This window comes from Macrosteles quadrilineatus, unplaced genomic scaffold, assembly GCF_028750875.1.
Source record: "Macrosteles quadrilineatus isolate MER2022 unplaced genomic scaffold, UCM_ALF_1.0 Scaffold_7__1_contigs__length_78375512, whole genome shotgun sequence".
NCBI classification, from domain to species: Eukaryota; Metazoa; Arthropoda; class Insecta; order Hemiptera; family Cicadellidae; genus Macrosteles; species Macrosteles quadrilineatus.
This window is the reverse complement of record NW_026542600.1, coordinates 35460731-35473346: the sequence shown is the minus strand read 5'-3', so window position 1 is coordinate 35473346 and position 12616 is coordinate 35460731. Positions and strand designations below refer to the sequence as shown.

Sequence of the window (12616 nt, the reverse complement as noted above, 5' to 3'; positions counted from 1 at the left end):
GTCTCCATCAAGCTTCTGTTACGGTCAAGCAAGCTTGTTCAGATCTGAGACAATGAGTACAAATCTTATAAGAGGCAAAATGCTTGTGGAGTGAAAAACAGTCATACTAGATTTTACTGCGTAAATTAGCTTTGCGCAGCCGCCGCTAAAGAGCGCCAGCCGAAAATTTCTATCCCGCCGTGCGACTTTGTGGCCTGTAGTGACCCCACGGCGCAATACTCGGGCCAAAAAGAGATATGTGGGTTTCACTGACACCACTGTCCGCCGGCGATAGTAGCACCTGTGCTACCTAGTGGTCGTTGCAGGAATTTGGCCATTAACAAAATTAAAATAATCACTGAATTTTTACCATATGCATTTCACTTCTAATAAGGCTTGTATTCATTATCTTAACCCAAAACTGTGTTCTTTATATATCCACTACCAGCCAGTTTTCCTCACTAATCAACGATCAGTGTTGTCTTAGTAGCCGAAAACAATATGAAAGTGAAAAGACAATCCCACAAGTATGAACCATATTCTGTGGTTAGGTTTCTCTCGGAAAGGGGTCATCCCCTATTGAAATCCAATGCCAGTTGACAGATGTCTGTGGTGCAAAGTGTTTAGCTGTAAAAACAATACATGGGGAGTTCCCGGAAGGCAATCCACATTCTCACGTCAAGGCAAGCACCAGGGGTTCATGAATTGTATCAGGCAGTGATTAAAGTTGTGGAAACTTTGCTTGTTTAAAATACTACGGCATATTTAAAAATATCATTGTCTTTGGAAGTCTTATAGAGATATTCCCAATCAGTTCGGCAACCTCTCGTTAAGTCACACCATTATCAGCATGCAAAACTCAGGCTAACTTTAGTCATCCCCGCAAATTAGACAGACGAATGGCCGCATCCATACTACACGGTACAAAACACTGTTAACATTGTGAAAGTGTATATCCATACCTTAACACATATTTTTTTACGTCAAAACACTTTGCTCTTTTCACTGCCAACTGGAGAGGGACTTCTCTAGGTTGACCCCTTATACAACAGAAATATTTTTATTGAACGTGATTTATACTTGGTCAAAGTCCTCCACATAGTTTTTGCTATGACAACACTAAACTTCACATAGGGATGGAAACCAGCTACAACATTAGTGGAAGGAGCACAGCGTTGGACTGAACTAGCTTGCTTGGCCATGACAGAAGATCTATGGAGACCTTAATTTAGGGTCAGTCCTTGTAGATAAATTTAGTTCTTATTATAGTTCTTCTTGTGAAGGAATTATTTTCCTCCTTATTTTATTTTGCTCAGTTATTGTAATGGATGAATGTGCCTCAGTTATGGACAATACCTATGATATTGTTCATTTTATTGCATGCATTCATCACTTTAATAGTCAGGGCCAAATTTCCCAAGAGGCCATGGGCTTATAGACAAACAATTTTGTAATGTCTAAAATAATAATAAATAGCCAAAACTTAACATATTTGCTGAATTGATCTTGAAAAAATCTGGCTAATAAAGCAATCTAATTTGAAGTTTACTTGAAGAAATATTTGTTGGTCAAGTTAAACATAACGCATCAACTTTGTTAGAACATTGGTCTTAAATACAAGAGAAGGCTGTAGGGATGTTGTCAACCAGTACGTATCGTCTTTCCTGCCACTATGCTGGCTTGGCGCTACTGCTCGGAGTGAATAGGGGCGCATGCGTGTGCCAATGTTGTTGTCGAGACACTGTTACCACCCTGCTCACCTTGCAAAACAAAAGTTGTTAACCAAACTTTTGATTTGCTTACAACAACCTTTAGGACCAATTTAAAATATATCAATAAACTATGACTTTTCTTAAAATTAACAACAAAAGTATTAATCAGAGTTTGCAATAGGTTTAAAAAAATGCAATACCCTCCAAGGCACCATTTATATTGCTTTGTTTTTCTCTTGCAAAATATAATTTAGATGCAGTATCATCATTGAGTCTAACCAACACAAATAGTCGTCTCATCACATTGTAAAATTAAATACTTGTTTTTCATGTATATTTCATGGTAGGGAGTTTGTTTAATCTATGGTCATGTTCTGTACAGAGTTCATTTTTTTAGAGCCTAAAATGTAAAGACACTTCGGCAGCAACATAAAGGTCATGCTTTGTTATAGTTCCGTTGGTTAGATCATTTTGAGTCATTCCCACAAACGTGAGATCTCTATTTAATACATAAAATTGCTAAAAGTGTTAAAGACGGCATTTTGTTAAGGCCAGAACCAAGTAAATTCTTCAAAAAACTTGAAATCATACAACTGCATTGTGGAGTGGTGTTTAAGCAAAATTATGATATCCTCCTGATATAGTTTTTATCAAAGGTAGTGGTAAGAAAGTAACTTTAACCAGACTAGGGGGCGGCAAAATGCTAAATCCGGCCCTGTTAATAGTATATTACCACAGACAATCTAATACACTGTAATATGTTTACATTGTCTGTGATATTACGCTGTAAGGTCGGGAAGTAGGTGTTTACAGTACAAGCATGACAGTTTCAAACAAGTACCATAAACACCTTCCTGGATGAGTTATGTACAATACTTAGTCAATAACAGTTGTGTTCCACGGTACCAGCAACAAATTAACAGGGCAAGTAAAACACAACCCATTCATACGGGTTAGTAAAAAGTCAAGAGCCCCCCCTCTAATATTTTTCCAAGTAAATATACAGAGATATCCTTTTGGTGGTTGTGCAATCTTAGCAGGAAGTTTCATTTTATGATTTTGAAATTTTTGAGTGTTCCCCCAAAACCTCTTTTCGGGGGACACTCAAAATTTTCCAAATCTTTTGAAAAAATCGTAGTTGCCCCCCAAATCCCCTCTTTTTGGGGGGACACTCAAAAATTTTAAATGTAAACCCCCATTTAGTGACACTTCGTTTTGAAGCGTTTACAAAAACTTAAAGAATGATGAAAACCAGAGTTCGTTATCTCTTCTCTATCCAAAATGGTAGCCAATATTACCATTACGAACCAATTTTACCATTGCTTTTCCACAAACATTTGACCGGCTACCATTTTGGATAGAGAAGAGATAGCGACCTCTAGTTTTCACCATTCTTTAGGTTTTTGTAAACACTTCAAAATGAGGTTTCACTTAAAGGGGGTTTACATTTCAAATATTTGAGTTGCCCCCCAAATCCCCTATTTTGGGGGACACTCAAAAATTTCAAAATCATAAAATGAAACTTCCTGTTATGATTGCACAACCACCAAAAGGATATCTCTGTATATTTACTTGGGAAAATATTAGAGGGGGGGGGGTCTTGACTTTTTATTCACCCTTTATAATCACAACAATGTGTAGCTCAACAAAGAGCTACTAAAAAACTCTGTGCTAAAAAAAGAGCTACTGTGCTTGTGAAAATGGTCGGTAAATTCACCCTTTACCGGTCCCTTTCTGTAAACAACCAATCTGGGGTTTACAAAAAGTAAACCATTTTACAAGCTAAATCTTTGTAGTGTGGTGAAAATAATTTTTAATTATGTGTGCTCTAATGTCTTACCACATCCAAAGCAAAATTAATTATGTGTAGGAATAAATATGAAAACCAGTTTTAAGTAAAAAGATTTGTATTCATGCAAAATGTTCAACAAATATTTGAAGAACTAATTTCAGTAGTCAAATTAAAAACAATTTAAAGCTTTATACACTGATTTTATCAAGTGGTCCTATTTTTGGTTTGAATTAAAATAAATAAAACAATTCACATAGCTGCTAAATATGATCATATTGATTAACACTTAGGCATACCTAGAACCTGATTTATAAGTTAAATAAGCTCAGCTAAGATACAACCCTTCACTCCATTGAGGCTTAATAAAAAATGATGTTGAACACATTCCAAAATATTGTTAACCTACATGCAAGTATTTAAAAAGATTAATTTTTTGTTTTATCAATCTATATAATCAATTCTTTTATTGGCCTAGGCTATTAGTACACAGTGCTTTAAACATCACTTGAATGTTTAATGAAAAGTTTACAATCATTTATGATTGTCAGTCTGTTCATGCATGGACAAGCTGAAAGCTTGTTAAACTGACAGCTCCCAATGAATAATTTAACTATTATTTTGTTAGGGGCTGCTAAATTTACATTAATAAATACTATCCAGTATTATCAGTGTTACTATTCAGTTTTTGATATTGGTTTTCTAGCTCTGATTGGGTTCAGGCGCAAATCACTCTGATAGCAAAAACGTTTGGGAAGAGGACTGTGAACAATAACCGTGTTATCAGCCTCCCTGTTTGGACTTCTTGACCGTTTTGATCTATTTCCGTTGTATGATCCTCTCCACAAAGGAAATGTCTGAACAGCTGAAAAAATCATGTTTGTCACACAACTAAAAAGACCAACATTCATTGACGCTAATGAGTCCTCATTGTATTTCTGCATATTTAAATAATTTTCATTGCATGCGTCACTACTTTGCACACTACTGTTTATCCTAGAGGTCACTTCGAAAACATAGTTGTTTTCGTCCAAACCCCCTGCAGAAACCTTTCTTTTTCTCATACTCTGAACTGAAGACATAGACGTGATAACCTCTTTTTCTTCATCTTGAATTTCCTCATGGATTTCAATTTCCTGGACTGATTCCAAAGGGCTGCTGTTGGTGCTAGAAACTCTGCTGCTGGAGAAAGAAAATGTGACTCTACGACCTTTAGAGTTGTTGAAACTAGGACTGGGGCCCATTTCACTGTCCAGTAAGTACTTGGTACTTTTAGCCATTATACTTCGGAGAGGAGTGACTGATGTTTTGTTTGTCTGAGGCCATAGTGAAGGTCTTCCTTCTGACTTGAAGTCCACAGACATGTGAGGAGTCCCATAGGAAGATATCGTAGATGCAGGGGATATGTAATCCCACTTAGAAGTTGATGTTTTATCTTTCGAAAAGCTTTCTATAATAGGAGTACTGGTTTTGACTACATTACCTAAATAAGGAGACCTATCAAGCGAACCATCAAGTGTTTTTGTTTTGTAGTTTTGTATTTTTTGCTTGGTTACAGTTAAGTGGCAATTTTCAGAAATTCTATGAACTGGAACCAAAATCTTTCTTGTCTCTGACAATGCAACAGATTTTGATGCAAAGTTCTTGTAGATTTCCCGATATACACGTTTTCTTGGGTTTTTAGAGGGTAATTTGTTGTAATGCTTCTCATTTGTGTTATTATCATCTTTACTTTCACTTACCAGTACTTGCTTCACAGTGTTATGGTTTTGAGTTTTGATGAAAATATTTTCACCTCTTCGTCTGAACATTTTAGCCAAAAAATCTTCCTTTAACTTGGGATATATTTCTGGATGATTTTTGAGTTCGTGGTCAGATCGATGTGAAGAACAACAGAAGTGCTTGTTGCAGACTGGACATTTGTTCTGAAACAGTTGATAGACCATTATAAATCAAATTACTGATTGGAGTCTTGGTCAAACTCATCTTCACTCTATAAATCTGTTATATTGAATAAGGAATGGCAAGCGATTAACTGTCTTTCCCAAGATGTATTAAGATCAAATGCAATGGCGCACTTTGAATAAATAAATGCGTTATGTCAAAACTTACACTAGCCACAGAGAAGTAATATAAACAGGTTTGACAAGACTATGGGAAGGCTGTTGCGGGCGTCCCCTAGTTTACATTTTTCTTGCAGTGTAGCGCGCACATGTCAATTGCTCTTCCTGTTTGTCAAATTCCACTCCAAGCTGGTAGAGAACGATATCACTTGGTGTTTATTATAGGCCAAGAAATATAAGTTGCCTGACGGCGTTTAAATTTGATCATTTGTGTGAATCTAGGTCTTTTAACTTTTCCTTATTTACATAAAATAATCATGAATTAACATTCTAGATCATTATTAGCAAATTTCCCTAAAGGGAAGTAGCTATTACCGTAGGTGGCACACTAAGACCTAGGCCCGGGACCGATTTACTTTTTCATTTTGATGTCCCCAGAGGCCAAAAACACCATTCGTTAAAATTTATATATATATATACATCCATGAACGTAATAACTTGAGTAATTTTTGTCCGATTTTTATGAAATTTGGTTGAAAGGTTTAAGGCGGGATAAACTTGAATGAGTTCGCGACCATTGGAACAGGGTTTTACGGGGTTTATGGGGTAAAAAATGGTTTTTCTCATTTTTTATCCTCAAAACACAAAATATCCCAATTTATATCTCGATCTTTTTAAAGAGCTTAAAAAAAACAAATAATTTAGTACTGTATATCAAAGTGTTTTTGTACGGTTATTGGTAACGGAGAAAATTCAAAAAATTTTAAATTTAAAATTCCCATGTTATTCTCATGGAGAATATTGTAGAATGTTGTAGTTTGCTTGTTTATGGATATATTTTGATGAAAATTTATTTATTTTATACAGGGTGACACAGAGGAACCGGACGTTTTTTAAACAGCTGTTCCATTGTTGTTGCACGTGGTAGGAAGATTGAAGTTATGTCATTACCTTCAGTGAGGCTTGCCATTTTTGTTGAAATGGCTCAGTGGACCCTAGACCATCACGTTTTCGCATACGATACTTCGGTTCGAAATGGTGTATCCGTCGTCAAATCCAGCGAGAATTTAGTCGACATTTTAATATTGAACGCCATGGAACGGTTCCAAGCCGAAATACGCTTTTAAGATGGGTTTCAGGGTTCCGAAAAACTGGGAATATAGGCTAATAAGAAGAAACCACCAGGCCATGTTAGAACTTCAAGAGCACCCGAAAACATCGCCAGAGTGAGAGCAGTATTGAATGCAACAACAACAACCTAACAAGGTGATTTCTCGCTTTGGTGACATGCCGTGGCCGCCAAGATCGCCCGGCTTGTCCACTAGTGATTATTTCCTTTGGGGGTTTCTTAAGGAGCGTGTTCCTGCTCACAAACCACGCACTCTAGAGGATTTGAAGTTGACAATCACAGAAGATATCAATGACATTGAACCTCCTGACCCGAGTTTCAGATGATTTTCAGACCAGAATGAACATTTGTAGATAAGTACATGGCCACCATATGCATGACGTCATTTAAAAAAAAAATGACGGTTTTTTAACAAATGGCAAATGTTTACCTCACTATGTACAGTATTAAAACCAGTTTATTCCTTTTAACTACTGTGTACTACTTATTAAAAAAACGTCCGGTTCCTTTGTGTCACCCTGTACTAAGGTATTAATATTTTACTAAAAACCCCACTTTAACAGTTTCCTTGTAACAGCAAACCTAGGGACTCGTTAAACCTAATGTTATTTAAATAGATTTAATTGAAAATTAATTCTGACAAATGGAAATTCGCTTAGTCGGCAGGTTTGCTGCGGCGGGGGTATTAACGTTATAATTACATTTTGTAATTTCGTATCTCTAACCACTTTTTAGAAAAATATTAACAAGTGGAAAAACAAACTAGCATCTGTATGAGTTACTAAGGACTTCCGCACATTTTAAATGTGATATTTTTTACTCAGGAACAATGCCCTAAAATATTGGTAGAGAGTTCTGGTACACCCCATATAATGAACAGGATATGATAGGCTATATATTATAATGAAATATAGCAGTTAACAAATTTAAGCAGTACAATCTCAAATAATACCATTAATAAGACCTTAATTAGACACAACACAACTTTGGTCTATTTTAGAGGGGGGCAAAGTTTCTGCACTGAAATATTGGCGGGTCTCTTATCAGCAATATGTGGTTTATTGGCCCAAGTTTAGTAAAGATTAGAATAATTCTCTATCAGTGGCAAATCAATTTGTTAATTAACTTAAATTTGTTTGTCGTAATTAAAAATGTATACTTAAAAAAATGTTGCGAAGAATTATTATCAGTGGATTCCTTCTGGTCTGGCTTAGTGGCTTAGTTCAAGCCGTGACATGGTAAGGCGGCAGTCAACAAAATGTTTACTGTACCTCAGTTCATTTAAACAGAATATTGTGTTTTTAAACAGAAATAGCTGTCATAACACAAATAATGGAGAAAGTTTGAATTTTTATAAAGTTAATACCTGCTAATTTATTGAATTTGTAAAATCTTTTAGTTTTAACTTCAGAAAACTTTTATTTTCTCCATTATTTGTGTTATGGCCCTATAAAAATTGTACATTTCTGTAAAGTGAATTAAATTTTCATCCTTTAAGCGAATTACCCATATAGGGAATAAGCTATTACCGTAGGTCTCATGGTAAGACCTAGACCCAGACCCGATTTACTTATATGTTTTGAGGTCCCCAGAGGCCAATATATATATATCTGAAAATCGATCTGATATCTGAAGCGATTTACATGAAATTCGGCATGGTTATGGTAACCAACTATGGGAAGGTGTAAATCTGAAATGGTACAAACCAGACTTCAAGGCTACAGCCCTTTAAAGCTAAGTAACCATATTATATTGAAAGGAGGAAATTTTTTTTAATTTCGTAGTATCTATACTGCCTAGACTATACAGCTACCTATTAATTATGTCTACCTGCAGACTGTCATCACAGCTGTATGTGTCCGTTAGCTCGATGACTCGGCAAAAATATGGCAGGGCGTATCACCTAAAGATGCTAAAGATCGTGCGTTGCCTAAGATTATCACCTCCTTTGCGCAACCGAGTTTACTTAAGAAAAACACATACATTTTTTACAATTACCTATTTAAAAGTACAAACAAATAAACTCTAAAAAGGAAAAATATGAATTTATTACGGTATTTATAAACAGCTGTGATGACAGTCTGCAGGTAGACATAATCAACAGCTGTATAGTCTAGACAGTATAGATACTATGAAATTTAAAAAATCTCGCCTCCTTGAAAATATGGTTACTTAGTTTTAAAGGGCTGTAGCCTTGGAAGTCTGGTTAGTACCATTTCAGATTTACACCTTCCCATAACCATGCCGAATTTCATGTAAATCGCTTCAGTGGTTGGGAAAGAGTATTTGTGAAAAGCCAGAGTGTAGTATAAAAGCTTTGCTCGCTCCGCTCAATAATCATAAATGTTTAAAACTGCAAATTAATCATCCCACTTACAAGGTAAAATATAATTTACCTGTCCAAAGTTAACTATGATTTTAATTGTGTTAAAATTAATTCCCTTTTAACAATTTATCGGGAGGCAGTTTGCGTATGTTGGAAAAACTACATTATAATTTTAAAACTCTAATAGCTTCCAAAGTGTGCAAGGTTGTTCCCTGACATTGTACAGGGTGATTCAAAAAGGACTTTACAACTTTGAAAATTCATATAAATCTTATTAAACAAGGTACAGAGCTGATTTTGGTGTTGTTTTAAAGGAAAACACTTCAGGTTTTTTTACCTTAAACTAAAGATGTTCTATGCGACTTCCGTTGGATTTGGGGAAAATAATTATTTAGGTATGAAAAAATAGTGAAAACCGTTAAAAATTTGAGAGAGATTTACAAAATTTTGAAAGTAGGGCGTTTTATGACGGTGAAGGAGTGCGATACACCCACTCTTAGATGTGCTAGGGAGTTGAAATTTCGCACACCTGTAGTTCTTGGTTCCAAACCACCCATAAAATTCCAAAAAGTCGCATTTTCAAATTTTAAACCCCCCAAAAATCCAAAATGGCGGACCTCTGAAAACGACAAAACACGTTTTTTTCAAACGGCTATAGCTCGAAAACGGTAAGAGCTAGAAAAGATTTGAGGAAAAAACGTAGGTTCGGAATTAAATTTCCTACAAGACACTATTATGCGTTTTTCGAAAATAACACTCCTTCACCGTCAAAAAACGCCCTACTTTCAAAATTTTGTAAATTTCTCTCAAATTTTTAACGGTTTTCACTATTTTTTCATACCTAAATAATTATTTTCCCCAAATCCAACGGAAGTCACGTAGAACATCTATAGGTTAAGGTAAAAAACTTGAAGTGTTTTTCTTTAAAACAACACCAAAACCAGCTCTGTACCTTGTTTAATAAGATTTATATGGATTTTCAAAGTTGTAAAGTACTTTTTAAATCACCCTGTATTTGTTCTAGTTTTTTATGTTGTGTGAAAAAAGAGAATTTTCTATTTTGCTTCAAAAGTCATAGTCATAGTCATAGTCACTTTGTACAATTCTTAATTTTAACTCTTTACCATTGTCTTGTTTTGGCAAACTTGAATCATTAACTCAATGAGTGTCAAAAGATGCATTTGAATTGCAAAAAAAAAAAAAACACGGCTTTGTTTAGGAATGCAGTCACAGTATACCCCAGCGAACGTATACCCTCACAGATTTTCACTACCTTGGGAGTGGAACTGAGTTTTTCAAAACTAAATTTGCAGTAATACAATTAAATCAAAGAAGAGTACTGTAGCTAAGATGACCAACATTAACACCACTCACTGTCCTAGAGCCTAGAATGTTCCAGTGTTAAGGGCCTCACCAAAATGGTGGATGTTATCGGTATGCACTAATCAGCTGCAAACCTGGGAGAACATTTCAATTTTGTTTTTAATCTTTAAAAAGAGTTCCCTAATCTTTACAGTGTTCAAGAATTTTAGGGTACAGTTTGATATACCTACACCTAAAATAAGTAGTAACGTTACCAAACCACCAGGTTAGAAATTTTGTTTCATATTCTCGATACTTGGTGGAATTTTGTGTTTGATTTATTACACAGTGTTTATTGTGCATATGTACAATCTGTTCTCCAATTCCACACATCCTGTTCCTCACCTCTGGAGGCTGGGGCGGCATACCGAACAAGTTTACACCTCTAATTGTTAAAAAGACAATTATAAAAGCAGCCTTTTGGAAACCACTTACATATCCCTTAGAAATATATTTTTTTATATGATGGGGTATTGCCATTCCCAGATTGAATAAAACTACTACCAACTGTACTTGCGCCTTTCATATCGCCCATTTCATATTTCTGGAATTATCTGATAGGCTTATGTTTCCATTTCTGATGAGCAATTAATAAGCAAAACTCTTATAAACAATCTAAATGACTGGTTGGTTAAATGATCAGAATTGATGTCAGTTAGGTTGTATGATTGTAGGAGAAATAAATGTGGTGTGACTAGGTTTGTTTGCGGGCGAGTGATTCAAAAGTATGCATGTTTGTGCACACACGCATACCGTGCCAGATTTCTCTTGTCAATCTGTCAATCGTATTAGCATTGATTTTATATACTTTGCCGTAGCCCGTTGTGGTGCCCAATTTTGGTTTCAAGTATCGGACTTATTAGTGTTTAAGATAAGTATCGCGTAGTTTGTTTTTGTCATGAAGGGCTTAGGACATACCCTCTCTTCACATTGGCATCCTTTTAAGAACTTTGATAGTGTAATTTATAGTGTCAAGTCTGTCTAATAATGTGTGTAATATTCTTTTAATGTTGAGACTCTGTCTCTGCACACAAGCCTTGCTTTACAGGGAACTAATTTCAGAGTATTTTTAATATACAAAGTATTATGTACCAGTGGCGGATCCAGAGGGGGGGTGACTGCCCCCCCCCCTCAGGCATACATATATATGTATATATTTTTACTGCATATAATACAATAGTGCATATAAATTGTGTAAAATAATTTGTCACACTAACTTTGGACAAAGAAATGGTACCTATAAAACTGCCATTTTGGAGACTTAGTTTACACCAGTTTTTCAGGGGGGTAGCCCCAAACCCCCCAGACCCCCTGGATCGCCCCCTCCCCCTTTGACTGTTCTAGATCCGCCACTGTTATGTATTGTCAAAATTTCTGAAATAAAATTATTTTATTTCATTTATTATAAATAAAACCTCAACAAAACAAAACAAATCCCATAGAACAACGAGAAATTCACCTCCCTAGCAGGTGTGCTGAGTGAAAGAGGGGGAGGGTTGTATTGTTTCTTTTGACTAGATTATTTGTGAAAATAAACAATAATGTAAACAATGAAATGTTAAGTTTCAGCAGCAAAAGGGATTTCCTTACTGAGAATAGTTATGAGCATGACACAAATATCTTGGCAATGGGTAATTCATTGGCATATTCATTATATAGCACCTGGGGTTATCTTTCTAATCCATCTTACCTCATACACCTAATATTATTTATTGTTTCTTTGATTATTCCACTCAAAACGTGATATGTAACAGGATAATAATAACTGAGTAATTAGTACACTGTTCTTGAAATTTCTGTTATTTTTAACGATCTGAAATATTCTTTCTAACATAAACAATCAGGTAAATAGCACACAGCATTTATCACATAACGATATTGTGAGCTATCACAGCAAGGATGTGATATAGTTGTAGAAAGTGCATTGCAAAGTAATAACCTTCTATATTATGAAAGCCCAAAAAATGTTTATATCTGAGTGATATATTCATAGAGGGCTTATTTTATTCCTTAACCATTTCAACATTCAACGTGTTATAAATTAAATTAGTATGGTTGTAAATCAGTTAAGTTACTTCAATTTACATAATATTACATAACTTACTTTCAGATAATCCATTTCTTGTTAGTATGACTGACACAGTATGTAAATCGATTATTTAAGATACAATGATAAAACCTATATTGATATTTATTATTATATTGATATCAAAGGGTAAAACTTAGCAGAAAGTGATAAGGTTATGTCTTCACTCC

The 12616-nt window shown here is 35.2% G+C and overlaps 1 protein-coding gene across 1 annotated transcript; it reads right to left on the bottom strand.

Moving 5' to 3' along the window:
• Positions 1-3922: 3922 nt before the first annotated feature.
• On the bottom strand, positions 3923-12616 carry LOC128998465 (uncharacterized). The gene is made up of 2 exons (XM_054424599.1): positions 12465-12616; positions 3923-5405 (listed from the first exon to the last, which is right to left on the bottom strand). The coding sequence occupies exons 1-2, from the start codon at positions 12477-12479 to the stop codon at positions 4158-4160; spliced, it is 1263 nt and encodes a 420-aa protein (XP_054280574.1). The 5' UTR covers positions 12480-12616; the 3' UTR covers positions 3923-4157.